The sequence below is a fragment of the Aplidium turbinatum genome, chromosome 3, assembly GCF_918807975.1.
Source record: "Aplidium turbinatum chromosome 3, kaAplTurb1.1, whole genome shotgun sequence".
Taxonomy (NCBI): Eukaryota; Metazoa; Chordata; class Ascidiacea; order Aplousobranchia; family Polyclinidae; genus Aplidium; species Aplidium turbinatum.
The window spans coordinates 46,899,791-46,914,141 of NC_137474.1; the positions used below are offsets into that span (position 1 = coordinate 46,899,791).

The window sequence follows — 14,351 nt, forward strand, 5'->3', positions numbered from 1 at the left end:
CCAGAGAAATGAAAGTGTTCGTAACGCGGCCACACAAGTTGGTGGTAGGCCTACAATATCCTGTTGAGTACGTTCTTGTTGATGCAAAATAAATCGGTTTCAAGGAATAGTGTGACTAGTTACGGTAGCGATTAACTTTTACTAGTTTCATTAGTGTAGTCTACAGAGTACATGTTGGAATTAGAGTTACTTTATAATCATCATTAGTTCATTACTATGTGCGGAGCTTTCCGTATTCAAAGAAAAAAAAATGGAATCACAAAATACACCACAAATATTTCGTCAACTGTTGTTTCAAAATACTTAGCCTACTTAGTACTTAGTAAAACCAGACGCGGAGATACCTCCGCAGAGTCACAGGGAGAGTCTGTCACGCCTGATCGAGTGAGGACGAGTTGTTATTTTAAATTAAAATTTAAACCGGTCTTGAATTATTTATTCATTTGCATCAGACAAGAATGTCCATATTCGAATTAACAAACCAAAATAACGATTATAACAATAAAATAACCAAAATTATTAGAACGTACCTTTGTAAATAACCTATCCAGAAATGACATGTTACAATATCACGGTATTAAGAATTAAAATTTATCCTGAATTTGCTTTCTAAGACACGTGCGGTGGTCTATTTGGATCTGATATGAAAGATAACAAGCATACTTTTGCCTTTATTAAGGATTTGTTGAGTTTTTTGTTGGTAAAACCTCTTCGAGACCATATGGCTACGATTTTAGCTGGAGAGTGGACGTTGGATCGTACGGAAAAATATGACGATTTTCTTCAAGCTGCTGGTGCGTATGAGACCGACATGCTAAAAAGGCTTGGAATTAGGAAAGCAATTTCCGAAATCTAAAGTTTAGACTGCTAAGATATTAGGCTTTCTTTGCATCATCGGTAAGATTTGATTTATCTGCAAACAATTTATTCTGATGAAAAACTAATCTGTGTATGCAACATAGACATATGCTTTTGCTTGTCTAACAAAAACCAATGAATGGAATATTTAGAGCCACAGCTAATACAGGGATAGGCCAACCATTCATGAGTTGTGGTATCCCTCAAGGATCCATGTTTATGTTATACAGTAGGGTCATCAATTATAATCAACACTACAAGAGATCCAATTCAAAAACTGGCAAAGGAGGCGAACGTGGCCTATGGAATCATGTTCACAGTTCTCAAGAAGGATTTGAAGATGAGCCCATTCAAACACATGAAGAAACAGCTTGTCTGCCCTGTTAGCTTAGTGGTTACCCGCGCGGATCAAGACCACGTGGCGCAAGTTCGACTCTCGGGGTGTGCGCTTGAGCAATGCACGTTAAGGACTGCTCCCCATTCAACAGTGCTTAGTGAATGGAATAATTTGCTGGCAACAAAACTTCAACAACCGGAAAACTTTACTTTGTCAATCTCGGTAACCGGCCCTGCGTCAAGAGCCTCTACAGGTATGCAAAACTACCAGCAATCCCCAATCAAAGCTTTGTCATTCCGAGGATAAAGATTCAAAACTAACCAACCAAGTAAATGTCAATGCCATTGAGAAACGTCTCTCCAGAGTCAGAATTCTGCTCTCACGCATTCAAGGAGGAGGCACGCTGCCAACAGTCAGAATGATGGTGTTTGGTTAAGAGATGGTGACGTGGAACCCCGGGTAGTCACTCGGAGGGGAGGCATCAGTGATGGTATGGGCAGCAGCCAACAAATCAGGAAGGAGTCCATAGATTTTTGTGGAACAAGGAGTGAAATTGAACCAAGAAAACCACCGAAATGATATTCTTGAGGGTTTATTGTTGCCTTGGGCAAAGAAACACTTCAAAAAACGTAATTGATCATTCCAACAAGATTCTGCCCCTTTATATGGAGCTAAGAGAACGCAAAACTTGCTTTCAGCCAATGTGCAGTTCTTCATTTCCAAGGAAGAATGGCTTCCTTCATCCCCAGACCTGAACTCCATAGCCGTACGAGCCAAGGGGCAGGGGGGGCAGCCTCCCCCCTGTTGTTTCAAAACATCGCAAATTCGGGCAAAATCTTGCAATTATTAGGGAAAAAATTGCTATATGAAAAGCTTCAAAATCGCATGAATTAAGAAAAACTACAAATTAATATCTTTTACCTATCAAACTAAGTACGGTACAGCCTCTTATTTGCATAAGAAATATGCCGCAAAATTTTCATTTGGCACACCCGTATTGATGTATTGCATGGTGATCAAACTGTAGTACGAAATGCATTTAACCAACTGCATCATGCCAATTTGGGCAGCCACCAAAATATGTCTCTAATACTTTTATGAATCTGCCCAAATCAAAACACAAAATTTGCTAGCCTATATAGCTAATTTTATTAATTTTAACAAATGCATCGTGTTGATTTGGGCAGCTGAAAACATGACATTATCTGATTAGTCTGTTTATGCAACTGCCCAAATTAGCATGAGGCAGTTTCCCGAAAATGAACAAATTCATTAATTTTTCCCATTTACATGACTGTATTGTTTAGATTTGGGCAACAAAAAAATATGAAATTATCTGATTATAGTCTATTTATAAAACTGCCCAAATTGGCATGATGCAGTTGCCTCGGCATCAAAATTTACAAAGTCTTTAATTTTTTTCATAGGCCTAATATCCATAAATGCATCATCTTGATTTGGGCAACTACAAAATATGAATTTATATAAATCTGGCGAATACTTTTATAAAACAATTCGAGTGGAGAGGTTACAGTACTTTTTCAACCATAAACGAACATAGCTATGCAACACCAACAACACAACATTTAACGAAAAAATGTTATACTGTACGCTACCTGTTAAATGTAATGTTGTGGTGTTGCTTAACTTTGTTTGGTTACTTTTATAAAAACTACCCAAATTAAAATGATGCAGTTGCGCCCCAAAATAAAAAATAAATATTTAGTTTGTATAATATGCAACTGTGTCATGTTAATTTCACCAACATTTAAAATGCTACTGCTGAAGTATATAATACTCCTAATTTATGTTACTCCTACCTACCATGCCAAAGTGCAGAAGCATCGAGCAATACACAAGCAAGGTACGGTATATTCAAAGATGAATTCAGTTGTGCTATCTTGATTACTTGGGTAAGAAATTCTAGCTAACTGGTGATCTTGTTATGTTAGTTTTTCACTGTTATCATGCACCGCATACATTATATTTGGGCAATTTCTATAAAAGCGTGCACATTTGGGCAAATTTACGTTCTGCCTCCCCCCCCCCCCAAAATGGCTTGGTCTCGTACGGCTATGCTGAACTCCCTAGACTCTGGCATCTGGTCTTACCTGGTGAGCAGGGTTTCGACTAAACACCGCCAAAGTTTGGAAGCGCTGAAGGCTAATCTGAAAAAAGAATGGACCTAAATACCTCAAAGAGTTATTCATGACTCTTGCAGGTCCTTTTCGAAGCGTCTCCGACTTGTTATCGACGCAAATGGCGAACACATTGAGTAAAACTTGTTTTTCATAAATATTTATTTATTTCACAATAATATAATATGTTTATTACTCAAAAATTGTCTACCATTTGTTGAATACAGTTGTTTGATGTTATATCGTTAATTATTGATGTCCCTGTACATTGATAACTTTAAGTTTAAAAATATCTTGATATGACGTCTGAAGCAACATTTCGTCATAGAATTCATGTGCGATTCGTCCACACGCCAAGCTAACAAAACTTAAAACGCCTGAGTCAACTTTAGTTGAAGCCTCAGAATCCTGCTCACCCCCATCAATTTACGATTAGTGGGTATCATTAAGCTGTATTGAGAAGATGAGTCACAATATTACTGCATCATGTCGAACATCCAAACACTGCTAGCGTGATGATGTAATATTGAACATGCAGTGACGTCATAATCGGTATACCTTTCAGGGATGAATTCGATCAAGCGGGCAGTGGTTGTGAGGCTTGGGGGTTCTCTCACCATCACCCCCATGGGGGACAAGTTAAAAGTTAAATCGGTGACCGGCCCGAGGACAACAGAGCGAGAGATTCCTCTGGGGGTTGAATTTGAAGATGAAGCGGCATACGGTGGGGTGGCAAAGGTGGGCCATGTAACTTCTTGCTCTTTCAATAATGATTTGAAATCACTTAGACGAGTAGTTTTCGTTGAAATGTTGTATCAGGGATATCTAGTTATAGATATCCCTGTGTTGTATGTGCATTCAGAGATGGGCAAACACATGTTTAGGTGACGGTGTAAGCACTTGTCAATTGACGTCATAAGTACATTCGCCTGTTTGCAGGGGACTATGAGTTTTGAAGGTGACAAACTGATCGGGAGGTTCACGACCGCGAAAGGCAAGAAGTTTACGATGACGAGAGAGATCGAAGGAGGACTCCTCGTGCAGGTGGGATGCCTTACTCTTGAGTAACAATGACATGGCTGCAAGGGCGTCCGCAGGTTTTCGGTTAGGGGGGGTCAAGGGGGATTCAACGCTATATATCATCGCCAAGTATTCATCAATTTTGGAGCCTGTCACCCAAGCCCCTCAGGCAGTCCAACTGAACATGTTAGGTGTCAAGAAGCACATTGACAAACTCGTATCAATGTTTTGTGATCATCGGCAAAATGCAGAAACACATTTTGCAGAAAACATTTATACAGCGGCATTGAAGTCAGCCGAAGAAATCGGTGTCACCATATCTGTCCCACGGAAATGTGTCCGTCAAGTATTCAGAGCAAATACTGGCACCAGTGAGGAATACTATCGCCGCTCCATTTACGTTCCTTACATGGACTCTATAATCCAGTCTCTGAAAAGCCGCTTCTCAGAGACGAACATGCCGACATTCATGTTATACCAACTGCATCCAGCGCAGATGGAGAAAATTGACCGTTCAGACTACAATGCCCTGGTCAAAACCATACACCAATTCTACAACTTTGACAATTTTCAGCAGGACGCCATGTCGTGGTATGACATAACCATAAAAGGAAATTTTCCTCAGTCCGAAGACCAGGAAGAATTGGAATTTGTGGACTTGGTGAAAAATATGGAACTTTTTCCAGCTGTACGTCAAGCGATGATAACATTACTGACCCTCCCCGCCACTACTTGTAGCCTACGGTAGAAAGATCATTCAGCACAATGAGGCGGGTCAAAACATGGCTCAGATCAACCATGTCTGACGACAGGCTATCCGGGCTGTGTAGGCTATGATGAGTGTCCACAGAAGCCGAATAAATTCGGACAAAAATTTGTTCATCCAAAAAGTCATCGAAAAATTCGGCACAGACCCACGTCGACTTCACTTTTTATTCAAGAACTGATTACCGGTAACTAAACTGGTGGCTGATTGTTCTTTTCTGTATGATTCAATGTTACGAACAGCTTCATTGAATTCACGAAATAAGAGATGATTTTATCTGAAACTGTGAATTATCCTTCTTCAGATTTAAGTGGGATAAAGCCAGGGCCCGCACTAGTAATGTGGTTCTGAGAGTACAGGAGCTCAAGTTTTCGAATTTTGCGATTACGGGTAGCTCCTAGCTCGTAGGTATCTTCGTAAATTAATAGAGGAAATGGGATACTCCCGAAGAAGGGTGATGATCACAATCGGAGAGCTTGACCAGCCAGTCATCACTCGTATCACCTTCACCCCTCCCCCCCCCCCCCCCTTTCAGAAAATTGCCTATTTTTGCATGTTCTCGCTTTTTCATTTTTCATCCAACAATTTTCCAGGGGGGGTCAGCTGACCCCATTTGCCCCTATGTGCGGACGCCCTTGCATGGCTGTGACGTAGCCTATTGCTAGGTAAAAAATTATGCAGTTAGTGTCGCCTTAGAACAACTCACTTCTCTCGGCATTGCACGCTGTGGCAACGATGCTCAGGATTACGATGGAGCTGTCAGTATGACGTCATAAACATGAAATGGCAACGTTAAAGTATCAACAAAATCCTCCCGCCAGTGGTAACCATTCTTTGTCAGGGGGCGGTGTGTGCTTTGTTTGGTCAGATCCCGTTCTGAGTGACCCATAAAATTTCAGCGGATTGACCGCGGCACAAGAATGACTAAATTTCAAGATAATTATCTTAGAGGTCTGCAACCGCTTCGAAGGCACCAAAAAGGTCCGCCAAGAACTGGCGGAGAGGTTTGAGTCAAACTCTTAACTACGGTACTTCATCCTACGAAGAAGATGACGTAAGAATGAAACTATCTCTTTTCAGACCATGGATTTGGATGGAGTTTCATGCAAGAGATTCTACAAGAAGAAATAAACTTTTTCCACTTTTATACGATCAAATTTGAGTTAAACGCGATGACAAATTGTGACGTCATATACTGACATAAAAATTTCTTGTAGATTTGCAAACAAAAGAATTTACGTTTGACTGAAAAGAATCGTGGAACAAAATAAAAAATAACGTATATGACTTCACAATGCAGATATCAACGACCTGTTTAAGCCTGATGCTGCGAGTTTGCTGTGGCAATAGTCATAGGACATGACTAGGGAACTATGTTTCGAAAGCTAGTACATATCGCTATTACCGCAGCGAAGTCGCAGCATCAGACTAAAACAGGTCGTTGATATCCACATTGTGAAGTAAGCAACGATCGTGCTGCTAAAAGCGAACCTCGATCTATTACATAACTGATATGAGTCTGTTTCAAATGTGTGAAAACGACCATCCTTGTCAATGGTTTGCAAATGTGTCAATACCTTCAAAAGTGTGGTTCGTAAGGTGCAAGCATGCGCGTCTTAGAGAAATTCAATGATATGCTTCAAAGTGTTCACTGACGTTAGACGATTAGCTTTCCGCTCACAAAATTCAAATTGCTACCACATGCTACCACCAATCTTGGACACGACGAATCAGAGAGGTAGTCGTCCACAAGCCAGGGGTCAGGACAATCAACAAATTGAGTTCGACAAATAATTTATTCAATAAATTCACGTTAAATCAAATGACGTCAAGTAGACAAAAAGATTTATGAGAATGCAGATTGTTAGTCAAACAGCGTTGGAACAACATTGAACGTAATACGCCGGTAACCCGACAAACAGATTGCTGGATGGATATTGTATGAACTGCATGAAGCCGAGGGCCCTCTCCTTAAGGTGAAGGAGAAGTGACATCAGCAACTATTCGACGTCATTGAGGTACATGAGAGTCGTGACGTCATTGAGGTCCAGGAGAGTCGTGACGTCATTGAGGTACATGAGAGTCGTGACGTCATTGAGGTCCAGGAGAGTCGTGTTTGCATCGTCCACCACCACCCGAAGGATTTTCCTCGACAGGAGTTGTCATAGCAACATGCCGTCATGACACCTCAAGCTCTTCATCGATGTCAAAATCATCTTCAAACAAGGACTCATCCACCTCTACTGCTTCCACCTCTCCATCTAAGAGTTCCCCATCATCCGTCTTCATCTTTTGGAAGATTTCTTTTCCTGTAATGAAGATTATCACAAGTGTTCAATATCACGTTAATTTTGTGTTTGTCCGTCACATCGTTTGACTTGACGTAACATATAAACCAACATTCGCCAGCACAACATGCGGCAGGTTAATGAAGTTTAAAGGCAACAAAGCAGTGAGATCGCATTTTGCCCACAAGCAGCGACGTCACAGATCTGGTTAGAGTTTATTGAACAAAATAGATGAGACTGCTGACGGAGGATGAGCCCGGATACCAAACCATCCTGCCTCCCACCTGTCAACTTTTTATTTTTATTTTCTATCTGGAGGCGACGAAGTTCCTCTTCAGCGAGTTCCGCATCAAACGTGCGTTTCCAAACCAGGAAGGTTTCTACGGTAACTGGAATGCCGTGACATTTGCGCTGCAAACACAATCATCAATTGATGTAATTAGCTTGAAACATGCGTCACAGATCCGGTGGGCGGCCAGACGAGCAACGCCCTGTGTGAGTCTTGTTGGACATGAACACTTTCAATCAAAAGGTGGAACTTAAACATCACCAAACTTAGTTGCAAACTTTTTCTTTATACAGGTTTGATAAAATGTGGGCGGCATTTATTTCCCGGGCTGATCCATAATAATCCGCACCTAATGTTAATTCTATGTTGCGCCGGTCCCATGGTGCCTGGTTGTAAAAAGGACACCTATCCAGTACCCATGCACCACACGGGTAGGCAGAATACCAGCCGGAGAGCAGGGGAGGTAAACACGGATCTCTGGTACAGAAAACGAGCGTGAAAAGCGTTTTAGTATTTACCGATATCAACAACAACTTGAGACGACAATTGACCAGAGTAGAAGTCTCCAACAAGTCAATCAGTTGCATCAATTTTTAAAACAAAACTTTTCGATTTTGAAGTAGCAACGCATCAACATCTGCGGTTTCAACACTAACACCCCAGGAAACTCTGGACAATGAAATGTTACGCTTGTTTGGTGCAAATTTGGTGCTTAACTCTAACAAGGTGTTTCAGGACCTGGTAATAATCATGAGTCAAGAAAATTTAAATTCTACACTCACCACTGCATAGTTTACATTCAGCATTAAACCAATTGAAACACGCCAAACAGACACTTACTATAGTTTTTTGCAAATAGTTCACACAGTGTGAGATTTTTGATGTTTTTGAGGTATCCCCCTCAATAAATATTTTGATGGGGATAGAACAAAACGTTTGGAGCAACACATCGATTACATAGCTGAGTGGTGAGAACACTGGTACGACGCTAAAAAGGGGGTCAGTTCAACATTGTTCAAAAGCTTCAACCTTCAGGCAAAAACCTGTTTATGACGAAAAACCTACTCTGTAAAACCATAAGTAGGAGGAAAGAAGAATATAAAAGTCATTTTTACCATCTCTGCTTCTTTTATCTCTCTTTCTTTTCTTTCCTCTTCCTCTTCTCTCCTCTTGATGATCTCATCTTTGGTGAGGTTGAGGAACTCCTGAACAGCTGACACAAGTGTGAAGATCATCACCATCCCAAGATTTTCCTCAATCTGGGAGGAAAATGGACGTTGGGATTAACATAATTAAACAAGATAGGAAGTCGAAAATATTTAATCAATCGCAATTTACATTTATTACAGTTGCTACATACATTTCATATTAACCGTAGTCACCATGCTGTCATGGTGACTACTAATAAGTGACAGCATGGTGCTATAATGCCATTTGAGAATGGTTTATACGAGATGGTTCGTAATATAAACCGTAGTCACCTGTTCATTGATGATGTCATTCAGTTTATCTTCTGAATTATCATCTGGAAGTCCTTCTGATGACATCACTTCAAAAAGGGGGGCTTCATCAGGGTAATCAGGGGTGTACGTAAACTGCAAGGTGACATTGATAGGGTCGCACTCTTCATACGCACTCCCCTCTTCTGTTGCGACAGTTATAGAGAAACAATGGGGGGATGTGGAGAGCACTGGAAATCAAGGGTGATGTGAAGAAATCTTGTCAATCATGTTTGCAATAACAAAAACACCATGCTCTGATTGATGTGATAGTTATGTATATATCTTACATTATCATAAGTGTATCATGTTGCTGCCATTTTATACTGGTCGAAGACTGCACAAATGACAAGTTTATAGTGACGGAACAACCTCCGGCTTCGGCCAAACTCTGACCACTTTTTTAACTCCGGCTCCGAGCCGAAAGTGAAAGTAGCTCTGGCCAGGAGGTGTGTATGCCAACTGTGTGTATGGCTGTGGTCAAATTCATGACCTTGGATAAATGTAATTTTATGTTTCATTATTGTATTGTAGTAATGCAAGAATACACAATTACATAATATGTTGGCTGTAACATTGGTCTGAAATGTAACCGACATGTAAGATTGAAAATGGGTTAAAAAAAGTCAATAAAAAATCTTAAATATATACCGTATACTCGAGTATAGGTCAAGATTTTCGTAAGTGATTTTCACCTCAAAAAGACGGGTTTGACTTATACACGGGACAAACTGTTGTCTCCAGCTCGCCAACCTTCAAAATGAAGGCATTTGTGCTGCAGCAAAATCATTGCCGACGTAGAGTACGGATTGCTATGAACTGAGCAAGCGACAACTGAGCAAAGGACAACTAAGCCAGCAACATTTCAGCAAGTGGCTGAAGTTGGTATAAATGATGAAACCGATTAAGTAACAAGTACAACTGAGCAAGCCCTAACTTGACATGTCACAAGTCAGTAAATTCAGTTTGTCAAGCAATGACCTGAAGCAAGTCCAACGTGAGCAGTTGAGCACGTAAATTTCATTTGCTGACTTGCCAGTAGCTGAGGTGTAACTGCTGAGTTGAACCACTTGCCGATTGGTCGCAGGCTGGGTCAGACATCCTCTATGCGTGGTGAGTATACTACCACAAAGATTAGTCAATAACAAATTACGCCCCGTCATGTACATTGTACAATATGACAGTAACAGTACACATGTTGAAATATAAACAAGTTTTACCAGTAAACGAATCTGGGTAGATTGATTCAAGAGCTTCAATCTCTTCTTGCTGTTCTTCTTCATGATCACCCATTATTACCTAATCTGAAGGTTATAACATGTGATAGCTAAATCTAGAAAAAGTAGGATCATAAATAAGAACGTCGACTGGATAATATAGTACTAATGCATTTATGGATGCAACCTAGTTCGTACCCTGAACAGTTCATACCCTGAAAAGATAGAAAGAAAAAAATTAAAAAAAGCCGAAGTCGCTGATCGCAGTTTCCGCAAACAAACAAAAACTCTTATGATCATTACCGGAAATTTTAAAATGTTTGCGGAAACTTCGATCCACCCTAACCCTTTAAAAATGTTTGCAAAAACTGCGAAAAAAGGGTTCTATTTTTTCTCTCGATCTTTTCAGTTTGTTAGTTTGCGAAAACTCCGATAAGCGACTTCGGCTTTTTTAAATTTATTTCTCTTGATTGTTCCCTAACCCCTTTTTAAATGTTTGCGGAAACTGCGATCAGCGACTTCGGAACTGCGGAAAAACTGAAACTGTGATTAGCGACTTCGGCTTTGTTCTATTTTTTTCTCTCGATCTTTTCAGTTTGTTTGTTTGCCGATCAGCGACTTCGACTATTTTTAATTTTTTCTTCTCGATCTTTTCCTAACCCTAACCCTTTTAAAATGTTTGCTGAAACTGCGATCAGGACTTCGGCAAACTCTTAGGATCATTACCGGAAATTTTAAAATGTTTGCGAAAAAACGGAAACTCCGATCAGCGATTTCGGTTTGTTCTATTTTTTTTCTCTCGATTTTTTCAGTTTGTCTGTTTGCGAAAACTGCGATCAACGACTTCGGCTTTGTGCTATTTTTTCTGTCGATCTTTTCAGGGGGAAAATTTCAAAAATTTGCGGAAACTGCGATCAGCGACTTGGGCTTTTATTAATTTTTTCCCTCGATCTTTTCAGGGTACGAACTAGGTTGCACCCTGCATTTATAGACTTTATAATTTTTCTGGAGCTGGTATTAAAGTCCCCCCCCCCCCCCTTAGTAACTCATGACAAAGACAGGACTCGACCAAACATATAGGGTGAAACTACTTTACCTTTGCTTTACTTGTCACACACTTCAATTCACATGTTTTGGTCAATTCCTCTTTGTCATGAGTTACTGGGGGGGGGGGGGGGACTTGTATACCAGTTCCATTTTTCTAATAAACTCTGCTGAATGAAACTTACAGCCTAACATACTTAATGCAATTTAAAGAATGAAAATTTATCTTGAACATAGCCTATCACAATAATCAAAACTTATACACTAAGGTGGTAAAGTAAAGTGCCTGATCGATAGTTTAATGTCCACTGTGATAATATGGCTGTAGTAGTAGTAGTCCAGTTTTAATCCAGTGATGTCCCCGTTACCGAGGGTGGCCGGATTCACCTCCAAGTGCCGCAATCATCTTCACACCCTGCCTCCACATCGATCTGTCTAGCGCGTCCTCTCTTGTCAAGCCCACCTTGCTGCTTTCTTCCTCAACTTGCTTTTTCCATGTTTTCTTTGGTCTTCCTTGTTTTCTACGACCCTCCACTCGCAACTCCAGCGCTCTTCTCAAAACATCATCTTCATCCCTTCTCAAAACATGCCCATACCACCTCACTCCATTCGCTTTTGCCAACTTATCAACACTCTCATTTAACCCAAGCAAGCTCATAAGTTCTTCGGTATTCCTTTTGTCCATCAGCTTTACACCACACATTGCTCTCACCATCGCTCTCTCAGTTCTTCTTAAAATCGCCAATTAATTTTCCCGTAAGCACCATGTCTCACTTCCGTACAGCATTGCAGATCTCACACAACTAGTATAAATTCTTCCTCTCATTTTCAATGGAAATCTTCTACCACATAACAACTCTCGACACTCTCTGAATTTCACCCAATCAAACCTTCCTCTTGCAGTCACTGCTGCTTCACAACCACCACTGGCATTCAATCTATCTCCTAGATAGCAAAAGGCATTTACTGATTCAACTTCGTCATTCAGCTTTTCAACAGGACCAATCATTCCTTCCTCAATCTTCTTGCATCTTTCACATTCAAAACCATCTCCAGATCTGCATGTCACTCTCTTCATCTTTGCACATCTTCCATGCACCCATTTCTTGCATTTCGTACATGTAACAGAATTTGCCATCACTCTTCTTCCGCAGACGCCACATGGGTCAATTTTGCTCATTGTGATTTCCCCTTCCGTTCCGCTTATTACGACCTTTGTCTTTTTGATGTTCACACGCATACCTTTACAATCAAACGACTCCTTCCACTTCTCAAATTTCCTTCTCAGATCTTCCATTGTGTCACTCAACAAAACCAAATCATCGGCGTACAGTATCTCCATTAATGAATCTTCTCTTACACATTCGGTAATCACATCAATCACAATGGCAAAGATTAGAGGAGAGAGGACAGAACCCTGGTGTACACCGACCTTCATCGAAAACTCGTCTGAGAGGGCAGATCCAACGCGAACTCTCGTCCTTGCACCGTCATAAAGACCCATTACGGCTTGCACGAGAGCTTCTGGCATTACTTTTTTTCTCATTGCCCATTCCATCACTTTTCTTGGAACTCTATCAAACGCCTTTTCCATGTCCACGAAACACATGTACAAGTTCTTACCCTTGTCTCGATATTCCTCTTGCAACCTTCTCAAAATAAAAATAGCATCTGTCGTTCCCTTCCCAGGCATAAATCCACACTGCATCTCGTCCAGCTTCACCACAGATCTTATTCTATTCTCCAACACCCTTTCCACTACCTTCATTGCATGCTCCAACAGTTTTATTCCCCTGCATGACCCACAATCCATTACATCACCCTTTCCCTTGAAGATGGGTATCACCACACTCATCTTCCATTCATTTGGCATTCCTTTTCCATCTAACACACGTTGACTGATTTCCTGCATTGCTTTCAATCCTGTCTCTCCACTTGCGCGTATCATTTCCACAGTGACTTCAGATAGTCCAGAAAATTTCCCCGATTTCATTTTCTTCATTGCTTGCGTCACCTCCTCTCGAGTAACTCTCTTTAATGGACCTGCTACCATGTCGGCTTCCACATTTTGATCCCAATCGTTTTCTTCGTTTATTATCATCTCCATATGTTCTTTCCAAATTCTTCCACGATCTTTCTCGCTGAAACCAAGTTTTCCATCCCTTCCTTTAATACATCGTCCACCATCTACATCTTTCCCATCCCGCTTCATAACCTTCATAAACTTTATATACTTCGTTAGGACTGTTTTTTAATTTGGTCAATTCCTGCTCAGCTTCTTTCTTCATAGCTTTTGCAACTATTCTCTTTGTCCGATTTTTCAATTGCTCGTACTTGAGCTTGTTTCTTCTGATCTATTTCTGCACCAAGCCTTGTATGCAACTTTTTTCTCCCCAATTACTTCCCTCACATCTTCATTCCACCACCACCACGTATCTCCTCGATCCATCCTGCCTTTTGTTTTCCCACAAACTTCATCGCAAGCTTGCAGAACTCCATTCTTGAAGGATCCCCATACATCATTCACATCGTTGTTAAACAAGACTTTCAACTCTCTTTTTAAACCTTTCTCTTGTGTCGGCATCTTCTAACTTCCAAACTTTTCTTTTGATCACCCTTTTTTTATTTACAGTTTTCTTCAGACCTTTCTTGTCCAAATCGATAACCACCAACCTATGCTGAAGTTCGCATGGTATCGCTTTCACATCTTTGATCAGTTTTCTGTTTTTCCTGAATACCAACCCAAAGTCAATTTCGGTTTCATTTCCACCTGCACTGAAAGTCACTTTTCTTCCTTCCTCTTTCTTAAACCAGGTATTTGCAACACACAGGTCCTTTTCATCACAGAACTCAAGTAGTCGCCTTCCATCGCGATTTCTTTCTCCCACGCCAAAC

At 40.7% G+C, this 14,351-nt stretch overlaps 3 protein-coding genes across 3 annotated transcripts; 1 reads left to right on the forward strand and 2 right to left on the reverse strand.

Annotated features, from left to right (window-relative positions):
• The first annotated feature begins 684 nt into the window (after window positions 1-684).
• LOC145766448 (fatty acid-binding protein, intestinal-like) lies at window positions 685-6,883 on the forward strand. The gene is made up of 4 exons (XM_082578162.1): window positions 685-794; window positions 3,899-4,071; window positions 4,273-4,377; window positions 6,200-6,883. Exons 1-4 carry the CDS (start codon window positions 722-724, stop codon window positions 6,248-6,250), a joined length of 402 nt encoding a protein of 133 aa, XP_082434288.1. The 5' UTR covers window positions 685-721; the 3' UTR covers window positions 6,251-6,883.
• LOC145766447 (RWD domain-containing protein 1-like) lies at window positions 6,881-10,530 on the reverse strand. The gene is made up of 5 exons (XM_082578161.1): window positions 10,416-10,530; window positions 9,178-9,386; window positions 8,812-8,955; window positions 7,692-7,818; window positions 6,881-7,428 (listed from the first exon to the last, which is right to left on the reverse strand). Exons 1-5 carry the CDS (start codon window positions 10,486-10,488, stop codon window positions 7,298-7,300), a joined length of 684 nt encoding a protein of 227 aa, XP_082434287.1. The 5' UTR covers window positions 10,489-10,530; the 3' UTR covers window positions 6,881-7,297.
• LOC145766874 (uncharacterized) lies at window positions 10,523-13,668 on the reverse strand. The gene is made up of 3 exons (XM_082578576.1): window positions 13,238-13,668; window positions 12,889-13,105; window positions 10,523-10,528 (listed from the first exon to the last, which is right to left on the reverse strand). The coding sequence occupies exons 1-3, from the start codon at window positions 13,666-13,668 to the stop codon at window positions 10,523-10,525; spliced, it is 654 nt and encodes a 217-aa protein (XP_082434702.1).
• Between the last annotated feature and the right edge of the window lie 683 nt (window positions 13,669-14,351).

Coding starts and splice junctions, on each gene's coding strand:
- LOC145766874 (XM_082578576.1), bottom strand. CDS start 13,668: ATGAAGCGGGATGGGAAAGATGTAGATGGTGGACGATGTATTAAAGGA. Junction 13,106..13,237: donor TCATGCAGGGGAATAAAACT/GTTGGAGCATGC, acceptor TATTTTGAGAAG/GTTGCAAGAGGAATATCGAG.
- LOC145766448 (XM_082578162.1), top strand. CDS start 722: ATGGCTACGATTTTAGCTGGAGAGTGGACGTTGGATCGTACGGAAAAA. Junction 795..3,898: donor CGATTTTCTTCAAGCTGCTG/GTGCGTATGAGA, acceptor TATACCTTTCAG/GGATGAATTCGATCAAGCGG. Junction 4,378..6,199: donor AAGGAGGACTCCTCGTGCAG/GTGGGATGCCTT, acceptor ATCTCTTTTCAG/ACCATGGATTTGGATGGAGT.
- LOC145766447 (XM_082578161.1), bottom strand. CDS start 10,488: ATGGGTGATCATGAAGAAGAACAGCAAGAAGAGATTGAAGCTCTTGAA. Junction 9,387..10,415: donor CTACCCAGATTCGTTTACTG/GTAAAACTTGTT, acceptor CTTGATTTCCAG/TGCTCTCCACATCCCCCCAT. Junction 7,819..8,811: donor AGATAAAAGAAGCAGAGATG/GTAAAAATGACT, acceptor TTGTGTTTGCAG/CGCAAATGTCACGGCATTCC.